The sequence below is a fragment of the Myotis nattereri genome, assembly GCF_964212035.1.
Source record: "Myotis nattereri genome assembly, chromosome: 2".
Classification (NCBI taxonomy): domain Eukaryota; kingdom Metazoa; phylum Chordata; class Mammalia; order Chiroptera; family Vespertilionidae; genus Myotis; species Myotis nattereri.
The window spans coordinates 160,766,750-160,778,822 of NC_138076.1; the positions used below are offsets into that span (position 1 = coordinate 160,766,750).

General features: G+C 53.6%; 1 protein-coding gene across 2 annotated transcripts; it reads right to left on the minus strand.

Moving 5' to 3' along the window:
- IKZF4 (IKAROS family zinc finger 4) lies at window positions 1-11,775 on the minus strand (the record flags this gene model as incomplete). Of its 2 annotated transcripts, XM_081082925.1 has the most annotated exons (8): window positions 1-761; window positions 1,840-1,971; window positions 2,432-2,581; window positions 5,748-5,915; window positions 7,314-7,574; window positions 8,537-8,637; window positions 9,882-9,979; window positions 11,689-11,775. In XM_081082925.1, the coding sequence occupies 8 exons, from the start codon at window positions 11,773-11,775 to the stop codon at window positions 1-3; spliced, it is 1,758 nt and encodes a 585-aa protein (XP_080939051.1). The 2 variants fall into 2 exon arrangements, with proteins under 2 accessions (XP_080939051.1, XP_080939050.1); XM_081082924.1 differs by lacking the exons at window positions 9,882-9,979; window positions 11,689-11,775 and having other exon boundaries at window positions 8,537-8,636.
- Window positions 11,776-12,073: the final 298 nt, after the last annotated feature.

Below are 12,073 nucleotides of genomic sequence, written 5' to 3' on the forward strand. Positions count from 1 at the left end.
CTAGCCCACCTTGTGCTCCCCCCGGACAATGTGGGAAGAGAATTCATACCGGTCCTGGCTGTGGTAACCACAGATGTTGCACTCGAAAGGGTCTCTGAAGCCATGGCAGCCCATGTGGATGGTGAACATGACATGGTCCAGGAAGAGGATGCGGCAGTGCTCACACTTGAAGGCCTTCACGGGCTCACCGCTCTCGCCCACCACCCGGAGCACTTCCTTCGAGGGGCCTGGGGTGCCCCGCAGTAACCCCTCCTGTGGCTTGGGGTCCTCTTTGGCGTAGGCAGGACTGGGCCGGCCCACCACAATGGTGGGAGGTGGCTGGGGTGGGGGGCCCTGAGGGAGGGATACCACCCCCCCAACCCGATCTTCGTGGTTGCTCTCTGTATCTGTGGAGTCTTGGCACCCATTGCTGGGGGATGCTCCAGGGTCAGTAAGGGGGCCTCGGGCCCGGTAGAGGAGGGGACCACCATCAGCCAGGTCCTCGGGTCCCTCACCTGCTTCTCGGGATCCTGGAAGCTCCAGTCGACCGGGGAGGGGCTGCATCTGGGTGTAGACAGAGCTGATGACGGGCGTGAGTTCTGAGATGCAATTGGTAGGTGGAAGGCGGAGGGGACGCAGGTGCTCTGCCCCCACAAAGGCCAGAGAACCTCCAAAACCAGGCTCCAGGCCGTGATGTGCCACGAGCTCCACATCCTTCTCATAGCCACCCGAATTCACATCGTAGGGCAGGTCCGAGAGGCTGAAGCGCATCTGCTTCTCACCTGTGGAGAGGAGGCTCTCAGCAGAGCTGGGCATGGAGGACTCCTGAGCTCCCCAGGATGATGCCTTTGTTTTCTTACCCGCAGGATGGCTATCACATGATTTACCACTCTTCATTTACTTCCCTGGCGGTTAGGTCCCTTGTGGGGCTGCTCTCCAACTCTAGGCTATAATCTTAGAGGTCTCAGTCCCGGGCCACTGATCTTTATCATTCTTGCATTATCTATATCTATATATATAAAAGCCTAAGCAACCTTAATGACCAAATGACCAGAACAACCGGAATGACTGGTCAACCGGTTGCTATGACATGCACTGACCACCAGGGGGAAGATGCTCAATGCAGAAGCTGCCCCCTGGTGGTTAGTGCGCTCCTACAGCCAACCTCCCACTGCTGGCGGCAGCGAGGGTGTCTGGCCTCTGTTTCTTCTGCTCCTGGCCTGGCGAACCGTTGCCTCCTCTCCCGACCCTGCTGGGGCCTTTGGGCCCTGAGCTGGAACAGGGAACTGGGGGTGGGCGGCAGTGGACATGGCCTCTTTCCCAGGGGGCTGAGGGCCGGCTCCCTCCTCGGAACCAGCAGCCAATCTCCCGAGCCCTGTTTCTCCCCTCGGCCAGCAGGCCCCCATCGGCCCGGCCCTGATTGGCCCTGATTGCCAGCCAGGCCTAGGGACCCCACCTGTGCACCAATTTGTGCACCGGGCCTCTAGTTCTGTATAAAGCTCCAGGTCCTTGGACAGCTGGGCCAGGTGAGGTCCTCATACTTGCCTCTTCCCTCTGACCCAAAGGGCCCAGGTCTCAGTCCCCACAGACTTAAGTCCTTGCTATTCTCAAAAACTGGGAGAACCCTGACACCCTCTTCTAAAACCACCACATGAGCCCTCAACACTAACCCCTTCCACCCTCTCGAGGTACTTTCTCCCTCTTCATTCTGCTTCTATTTTGGGGATAGATTCTGAGGACCAGACTGCTTTCTTTCCTTCAATCAAATCTCCAGACCCAACTGGTCTAATGGCCATCAGAGCTCAGATACAGATGAGCTATGGCTTAAAGCTGATGTCTCCTCTACCACTGGACTCTTACCTACAAACTTCTGGGGGGTGGAACGCTTGCGTTTGGTGAGGCTGTTGGCCAGACGATCAATGAATGTGGGCCTCTCAGAGGATGAGTGCAGCATAGAGTCTGGCACCATCTCCAGGTCACGTATCTCATCACCTAGTGGGGGGAGGTGGGGACAGGGAGTAGCAGCTGAGGAGGGGTAGCACTGGCCCAGCAGACTTCTCCTGGAGAAAACCAGCAGGTCAGGAGCCACGGAAGGTCCTACCTGATGCCTGGGAAATTAGGTCAGCTTACTTCATTATCATCCCAGCAACAGGTTAGATAATTTGGGGACAATTATATACATCTGACCCTCAATTTTATACTTCCTTGTAGTCTCTCTCTCTCCCATTAGACTAAGAACATAGATCAAATCCTCCCCTACCTCTGGGTCCTTCTGAAGCATTTACCAGGGGCTCTTCACTAACTGGGGTGCTCGGCACCCTAATTACTGAGGTAATTGTCCCTTCCCCATGGACCTCACCCCTTGTGCAGGCAAGAGCTGGAATCACCCTTGTCCTGTACTCCCTCCCTCCGCTCTGCCCTCAACTCCCCCGTAGTCCTGCCCACAGCCCACCTGGCTGGCCGGCCAGAGCTTGGGCTTCAGTGCTGAGACTCTGCAGGTAGTTGTGGCACCGCTCCTTGTGCTCCTCCAGGGTACTCTGCTGCTTGTAGCTCCGGCCACAGTAGTTACACTTGTAGGGCTTACCCACCGTGGGAGAGGAGACTGTGCAGGAGAGAGGAAGCAAGTAGCATCAAGGTTACTTTTCCCAGTGCCCTGGCTCTACACAGCCATCTAGGAGCAAAGGGACACTGAGGAGGAAGGGATCCTGCTCCATCGAATTCTTCTGCTTGTCTTCCCTTCCCCAGCTGCAGCTGTGAGCATGGGCAGATGACCAAACCTCAGAGAAGAGGCACAGTGGCGGCTATGGGAAGCGAAAGGGGACGCCCAGGTCATGTAGCACTGGATTGCTGATAAGACTCAAGATGGCCAAATGGCCCTAACCGGTTTGGCTCAGTGGATAGAGCATCGGCCCTCGGACTGAAGGGTCCCAGGTTTGATTCCGGTTGTAGGCTTGATCCCCAACCCTGGTCGGGCGGGGGTGGGAGGCAACCAATCGATGTGTCTCTCTCACATTGATGTTTCCCTCCCTCTCTCTCTGTCTCGCCCCCTCCCTTCCACTCTCTCTAAAAATAAATGAAAAAAATATCCTTGGGTGAGGATTAACAACAACAACAACAAAGATGACCAAATTGCTGCTCAGAGGAAAGAAGAGCCCAGGGACTTGGTGGGGGATCATCCCTGGCAGGCAGGCTGGCCCCACCCCAGGATCTCAGAGTCTGAGGCCCACACTGTGGTTTAACCTTTCCATGTGGCAGGCGGTGTCAGCGCTGTTTACCAGACAAGGGGATTTTTTGCTTACGAACTATCTGATTTGGTTTGGGGGAAACTGGTGGGCTGGGGTGACAGAAATGAGAGTCCTTAGATCTGCTGATGTGGGGAGGGGCAGTTTTCACTGACCTTTGCTTGTCCTTTTTTACCTCTACTACCAGCCCAGTTTTGCTGCTTATTATTCTTTCTGTCGTTCTACATTGAGATACAAAGAGAGCCCCAGAAAAACCATCAACTGATGGAGAACTTTGAGAAGAGAAAAAGAATAAAAGAGCAGAAAAGAAAACAATGGAGAAGATAGAAAAAGAAGAGAACAACTTTGGAGGTTTTTTTTTAAAGAACAGGAAATAAGGATTTTGTTTCTAGTGAAGAGAAAAGATTGGGAAGACTGAGATCGATACTTCCTTGAAAGACAGCTTTTGAGAGACGATGTTTGTGAGAGGAGAGAAAAAAGTGAGAGAAACAAGGTATTGTATATTTTAATTTATGTGTCTTGCTACTACTGAGCAGGGGCTAGGAGAAGTATCTCCAGGAACCCTCTCCCGTCCCATGCCTGACCTGCACCTTGACTCAACCAATCTACTACCATCTTGCTCTTGCTCGGTGTTTGTGGGATGAGATTAAAGTCACAGACCCCATTGACCTAAGACTCTGATGTTAGGGGAATGTTTTAACATCTGAGAGGAGTCCTCTTTTTCTTTCTTTCTTTTTTTTTAAAATATATTTCACTGATTTTTTACAGAGAGGAAGGGAGAGAGAGAGCTAGAAACATCGATGAGAGAGAATCATCGGTCAGCTGCCTCCTGCACACCTCCCACTGGGGATATGCCCGCAACCCAGGCACATGCCCTTCACCGGAATCGAACCTGGGACCTCTCAGTCCGCAGGCTGACGCTCCATCCACTGAGCCAAACCGGTTTCGGCCTCTTTTTCTTATAGTGTGGGTTGTAAGAGAAAGCATCTCATAAAGACGGGACCCAATAGTATATCCGTGTCTTCTTCTGGCCCCAATAATCTCCTACAGAACCTCCCAAGCCCACCCGGACCCCTGCCTTGCTGTTGGTAAGATTTCTAGGGGCCAAGCCACCCTTGTTCCAAACTAGCAGGGGGGGCTCCCTTTCCCCAGGACCTTGATGGGGTTGCAGTGAGGATGCAGAAAGAATAGCTCTGTGACTGGCAAATCTTTTCTTCTTTTTCAGTTTCCTTGTCAGCAAAATGGAGGTAGTAACATCTACCTCGGAATTGTTATGGGGATCACATGAGGAGACAAGTGAAATGCTTTGTAGAGGATAAAGCATGGGCCAATGATGCTCTTTCTCTCTGTTGTTCCTCCACATACACAGAGGTAAAGAGGTCCCAGCTCCCAGGTGACAGCAAGGTAGGTGGCTGGAAAAAGCAGAGGGTGGGGAGGTGATCACTTTGTCCCTTTAAATCCTGGCCCATGAGAGTTTAGGAAAAGAGAAAAATAGCAAAGAACGTTGCCAAGGACAGACCCTACTAATTCTTTACCCTCTGCCCTCCTTCCTCCTTTTCCCAGTCTTGAGTTCCCTCCTTCCTGCCAGCTCAGCTCCTGACCTTTTCCCAAGTCCAAGCCCAAAGCTCAAAACTTAGTGAAAGGCTTCAAAAGTGCTATCTGTCCAGCTGATTAGGCAGATGTTGATTCAGTCTGGGCTGGGCTAGAAAATCGAGTCGGTCCAGTTCCCAGGCACCGTTCCAAACCCTGAGCTCCGGGCACTCGCTCTCGCTCCTGGTCCGGTGATGACCGCTTGGGATGGGGTACAGAAATGGGATCATCTTCGTAGGCTTCCTGCCCTCCAGTTTGGGAGGCCCGTGGATGTTTTCAGGAACCAGGAGGAAGTCAAGGAGAGGACAGAAGCGGGCAAAGATGGTGACAAGTGTGGGGCCTGGGGCAGATATGAGGGAAGGAGGGGTCACCCTGGTGCTCAGAAGTGGGGGGTGATGGGGCACAGATGGTTCTGCATCAGCGTGACCTTTAAAAATATCAGGCATGGCCTGGCTGGTTTGGCTCAGTGGATAGAGCTTCGTCTGCGGACAGAAGGGTCCTGGGTTTGATTTCGGTCAAGGGCACGTGCCTGGGTTGCGGGCTCAATCCCCAGTGCGGCGCGTGCAGGAGGCAGCCGATCAGTGATTCTCCATCTCTCTCTCCCTCTCCCTTCCTCTCTGAGATCAATAAAAATATTAAAAAATAAAAATAAAAATAGCCAGGCAGGGAAGGGTGACTGTTAAGACCCAAGAACATTGCCTGTGCTCCTTTTGCTCTCCACGTTACAGAGTGTGGCAGAGGCAAAATGCCTCATCAGAGTCCCCCACATGTGCCACGGGGCTGCTGCCCGGAGGAGGGTTACAGAGGCAGGGCCCTGTCCACTCCGGGGGTGCTCTGTCCTCCTGGAGAACGGACACTGCATCCCACAGAGACAAGCAAAGTCGCGCGGTGTCTTGGGGTCCCACCTCCCCCTCTCCCACTGGAAAGGTCACTGACCCGAGTGTGTTCGGAGGTGGCCAGTGAGCGCGTCCCGCCGGCGGCAGGCGTAGTTGCAGAAGGGGCATTTGAAGGGCTTCTCCCCGGAGTGCAGCTTGATGTGGCGCAGCAGGTTCCCCTTCTGGGTGAAGGAGGCGCCGCACTGGTTGCAGTGGAAGGGCCTTTCGCCTGCGAGGGAAAGGAGGTGCCGGGGACTGGCTGTGAGGGACTCTGGAGGCTGAACCCAGCCCCCCCGCCCCCACCCCTGCCCCACACTGGCTCAGGGAACGGGCTCAGAACACATTTCTGAGAGGCAGGGCTGTGCCACTCATACTGATCCTGCTTGATACAGATCCCCAGGGCAGTCTGCTCCTGGGAAGGTGTGGATAAGGGGCTGTGGCAGGGAGAAGCGCGCTAGGCCTGGAACATGGGGCCGAAAGACCCTTATCACAAACCAAGCCCCATCGGGCTCTCACTGCCGCAGGAGCCCAGAGCCCAGGGAAGCTGAGAAGAGGCTTCTATATTCCGTATTTTTTCTTTATTCACCGATGGGAGGGCCTAAATAATACCCAGGAGTCCTATCCCCATTAGGTATAGGATCCTTCTCTCTCTCTTTTTTTAAATCCTCACCCGAGGATATGTTTTTTGGTTGTTATCCTCATCTGAGAATATTTTTCCCCGTTGATTTTTAGAGAAAGTGGAAGGGAGTGGGGGTGGGGGGGAGAGAAACATCAAAGTGAGACACATCAATTGGTTGCCTCCTGCATGTGCCCAACCGGGCCAGGGATTGAACCTGCAACCCAGGTACATGCCCTTGACCGGGAATTGAACCCACCACCCTTTGGTGCACAGGCTGATGCTCTCAGGATATGTTTTTTTTTTGTTTGTTTGGTTTTTTAAAACATATTTTTATTGATTTCAGAGAGGAAGGGAGAGGGAGAGAGAGAAATATCAATGATGAGAGAGAATCATTGATTGGCTGCCTCCTGCATGCCCCACACTGGGGATCGAGCCCGCAACCTGGGCATGTGCCCTTGATTGGAATCATACCCGGGACCCTTCAGTCCACAGGACAACGCTCTATTCATTGAGCCAAACCAGCTAGGGCAAGGATATTTTTAAAAAATTAATTTCAGAGAGAGGAAAGAAGAGAGAGAGAGAAACATCTACTGGTTGCCTCCCATATGTGCCCTGACTGGGGATTAAACTACAACCTAGGTATGTGCCCTGAGCAGAATCGAACCCGCAACCTTTCGGTGTATGGGATGATGCTCCAACCAACTGCGCCACCTGGCCAGAGCTAGGATCCTTCTTGAGGCTACAAGACTTTCCCCTCCCTCACTTCCTCAGAAGAGTATTGGCTTTTCTTTATAATAAGAGCTGAAGAAAGTGCCAGGAAAGTATAGGCATTCAGGGAGGCTGAATTTCAACCCTTTTTTCCCCTCCCTCAGCTAGAATATGTGCCAGGAGAGACCCTACCTTTTCCAAGGCTACCCCCCCCCCCCTCCCCAAGGCATGGCCTCCCAGCACTGCCTCTGCCTCTCGGGCCCACGTGGGAGTTCCTCCCTGGTCCCCTGGCTTACTCACCTGTGTGACTGCGTTTATGCACCATGAGCACGTTGGGTCCAATGCAGACCATGCCACAGACATCACATTTGAGCTTGCCATTGGGCAGCCGGATGCCACCAGGGGAGTGAGGCTCTGGCCCACTTCCATCACAGTAGCCCAGGGGCTCCGACAACGAGTCTTCCACGATCACACTATCGTCCTTTTCCAGGAGCCGCTCATCTGGCCCCAGCAGTCTACTCGACTCCTCATCGCTGTACATCTCCACCTTGATGGAGTTGGCTGGAGGGTGGGATGGTGTTTAGGACAGAGACAGGCAAAGGGGAGAGCCTTCCCCCAGGCCAGAATGGCCCTCCTGAGTCCAAAGGAGTCTCTGAGCCCTGAGGCCTTCAGGCTTCAAAGGAGGCCTTACCCTAGGTGTCCAGAGTGGTGACACCAGGGTCCTGCTGGGACCCGAAGCAACCTTGTCCTCCTGCCCCACCGGGCAGGCAAACAGGCTTCGAGGGAAAATCACTGGGGAGAGGAGGAAGCTAAGGGGAGCCTAGTTCTCCCCTCTCTGGTCATTAAGCAAGATGTCTGACTTGGCCCTGGGCAGGAAGCCAGCAAGTAACAGTGTCAGGAAAACAGCCCTAGAAGTCCGAAGAGACAGGGCTAAAGAGAGAGTAAAACTGGGAGACCGACACGGCCTACATTCTCCTCCCACCCCGTAAGACTGAGCCCCTCTCCTCCCCTCCATCACAACCGGAGCGGGATGGAGGAGGGGGAGCCATTGAGGAGAAAGCTTTGGCTCTAGCTCTGACCTACATTCCTGGCTATTCCAACCATTTGGAGAATGTCACAGATCTGGGGCCAGCTGAGGAGAGGCAGTCCTGGGGACCCTCTGGGCAGGAGACTCAGGGGGGTGATGAGGAGACCCTTCTCATGTCTGTTGTTTCCTGTCTACCTCCAGCTCGCGCCCATTGCTATCGACCTGCTATTCTCACTCCAGACTTTCTCTTTGGGGCCTTTACCTTCATCCCACCCATGCCTCTGTGAATTCCACCCTTGCCTGGCAGTGAGAGTTCATTCTTCTTTCAGAAGTGAGGGAAATCCCAGACACGGAGCTCCTTAGTGATTTGAGAGACTCTGAGCAGGAAACCAGAGGGAGGCAGCGATGGGGAAATGGCTGCCAATGGAAGATGAATCGAGGGCCAAACACAAACAGGGACGCCTTGTGCCAGGCGAGGGGAGGGGGGCGCACTTACCACTGAGTGAGCGGCTGGGAGAAGAGTGCTGGCTGTTGGGGGTGCTCACCGAGGGCCCCACTGGGGCCCCAAGGAACTCCTTCTCCAGAGATGAGTCCCCGCTACCTTAGAGGAGAGAGCAAGAGGGCAGGTGAAGCTGTCGCCATTAGTAAACTGCCTCATCTTTTCAAAACTCAGTTACATGGATCTTGTAGCCGTGTACAAGGCCGTGTTGGATGCTGGGCACCATACCTTGTGCCCTGGCCAGCCTGGGTGCCTGTGCTGACTCCGAGAGCTCCGTGGCTGGGTCTTGCCCACCCTACCTTTATCTAGGCCTGAGGGGAAGAGCATCACTGCCTGACGTCCACAGGAAGCAGGGCTGGGGCTGGGCGGGCCGGGGCAGAGAGGAAAATGGGGGCCTCAGCAGGGAGGCGTTCAGGACAGCCGGCTCTTCCCTACTGTTCCTCTCCGGAGCCCCCAACACCAGGTACGGGATCTGCAGGAGGGGCGGCTGGAATTGTCCCTGAATCTAATGATAATAATAGCAATCATAACGATGGCAGCTCACATGAACTGAGTGCTTACTATGTGCCAGGCAATGTTCATACACCTTAATTGAACTATTTCATTTACAACAACCCAATGAAGTAGGTACCAATATTATCCTAATTTCGCAGGTGAGGAAACTGAGGCACAAAAAAGGCTGCATTACTTGCCCAAGGTTATATAGCCAGTAGCGGTAGAACTGGAAGCTGATCACATAAAAGAAGTGCCCATGTCCTTAACCACCACCTACCCAGCCAACTGGGACTCACTGTTTCAGGAAGGGGGATCTGGGCCCATTAGATTTTCTAAAATTAGCGAAATTTGACTACTCTAGAAAGCGTCCTATTTGATATGACTCCAATCAGATATTTACAACTTGGTATTCCCTTGACAGTGAAATAATCAGTTTATTTTCATTATATTCATTTTAACTTGTTGACAAATTGCATTGTAAAAATGCTTTTTGAGAAGTTCATATATCTTTTAAAAAATCAGATAACACACCTAAAGATATAAAAAAAATCCCTCCTCCCCACAATCATTTACACAAATACATAGGTGAAATAAAGCACATGTAGACAAACACACACAGACACAGACAAGATCACATATGTAGATACACATACAGAGAACATACCTACTGGGATAAATATACTCATAGCCTCTACAGTATCTGCTAACATGAACATGCATGGATGTGTGCAGACAGCCCTAAATATGGAAGAAAGAGAGAGTGAGAGAGAGAGAGAGAGAAACCCTAAAATTCATCCCTAAAATCCACCTATTAGTACTTTACCCAATTTCCCAGCTATGAACATACTTACTTTCACAAAATAAAGATTCCATTATAAAATGGTTGGAGTCTTGGGCCTGAGGCAAGAAATCCGGAACACACCCTCCTGAGGGATCCCTCTCCAGCTTTGGTCAGTGGGAAGAAAACAACCACTCAGGACTTTGGGACCATTTCCCATTCATATCCTCTCCTAAAAGTCCCATTTCCCGCACGCTATCCCATCAAAGTCTAAGGAAATTGTTTACTACCTATAGGAAAAGCTTTATGGCTTAAAACCGAGTTTCCCCAGCTGGGGCTCTTTAGATGAGCCATGGTTATCTACAAACGTTGCCCAAATCAGAACCACACATATCACAAAGTGAGCATCTCAGTGTGAGCTGAGACTTGGAGACCCAGACCCAGTTTTAAAATATGTCATTTAAACTACGCGGAGGGTTTACTGAGGTGAGAAGGGTTGAAAGGGCATCTTCTCGTTCCTTTTCAATCCTTAGTGCTGACTTGCCCTAAATCTCTCGATGTTAGCAACCGGGAAGAGCAGGGCTCTCTCTGGGCCCTGGCCCTGAGTCCTTGACCCTGAAAGGAGTAGGACCTCCCTGGAAGTCCATCGCTGGTCCCAGCCTACTAGATTGAAGCTGCCTCTTGGGGCCAGAGCCTTGATATATGGGGAGAAATATCCTTAAAGGGATAGGTAGAGACATTAGGGGGAATATCCTCTGTGGCTCTCCCTGTTACGGCCTGGGAACAGGAGGAAGAGCAGGTGCCTCCAGGATCACGTCAGTAGTTCAGGAGGCTCTCTGATGCCGCTGCCCTCCCGAGGATCAAGGCCAGAGGGGAAGCAGGCTCAAGTCTACTTCAAGGGGCTAACGCATACAAGTGAATCATTCCGGGGCGTAGACAATCTTTATGGGGCCCCAGGGATCGTGATTTCCAGCGAAGGGGAGAAGGGGACTAGAATCAGATTTGGGAAGTTCAGCAGTTCTCCTCTCAGCCTCAGAAACCCCAGTGAGGGAATTTCAAATGCCTGGGACTCCCAGGAAACCCCAGACTGTCCCAGCCAAGCATTAAGGCTGCTCTCAGGTCTCAGAGACATTTTCTTGGTCAAAGTCATCATCGATTGCCTGGACCCCTGGAGGGCAAAGCCAAATCATGAGGCTCACCTCAGAGGCACGAGGAGGTGAGTCCGGGGCAGAAAGGCAGGAGGGAGACAGACATCCCCCAAGCTAAGGAGGGAGTCCGCCGCCTGCTCCTGCTGCCCTTCCTAAACCCTCCGAGGGGCTCCTTCTAGGGAGGGCCGGGAGGCGGGAGAGCCTCCACACTCCTCTGCAAGGGACCTCGTCCTACCGCTTTCCCTTTCTTGCCCAGCAGCTCCAAGGTGCCGGGATGCTAGCTGCCCGCAGCGAACAGCGGGTCCGGGAGCAGAGAGAGCCGCCCATCCCCGGCTCTATTGTGGGGAGGAAGCCGAGGCCCCTCGCATCTCCGTTCCAGGCGGAGGCATCTGCTGCCAAGGCGCCTCTTCACCTCGACCCTCCGCTACCCATGCCCACCCGGGCCGTCTCTGTCCCGGCATTTCCCCGGGACGGCTCGCAGCTGTCCCCAAGGCCTAATCAAGATGTCACCACGAGCTCCCACTGTCCAAGTCGCAGCCTGCGCTTAGCAACACCAAACACCCTCTCCCATCCTCGGCGGGTGCGAGGAGGAACGCCCCCTCCCCCGCCACACACGCGCAGCCCCCATCCTCTGCCTCTCCTCCGTCTCGGGAGTTGTGGCGGCATCGGCTCCCTCGCCCCGGCACCCCCTCGCCCCCCGCCGCTGACCGCCTTCTGCCTGGACTTACATTATCCTTCCCTGGCCGGTGAGACCCCGGGGTGCGAGCGCGGCCGCCGCCTTGGAAACGGCGAGGGGGTGCGGGTGGTGTGTGCATGTCTGCGTCTCGGTGGCAGGCAGGGGTGAGCCCAGCCACTCACCTTCCAGGAAGCGTGGATTCCTGGAAGTGAGGGGAACCGCCGTCATTTCGCAGGCAGCGGCGGCGGCACGGTGAGCAGGGGCCCACGGCTGCAGCCAGCAAGAGCTCAGCCCAGGGTGTATGCATGTGAGTGTGTGTGTGTGTGTGTGCGCGCGCGTGAAAGAGGAGAGAGAGAGAGAGAGAGAGAGAGAGAGAGAGAGAGAGAACGCTTGGATGTGCTTGAGGAGGGGGCTGCAGAGAATGTAGAATGTATATG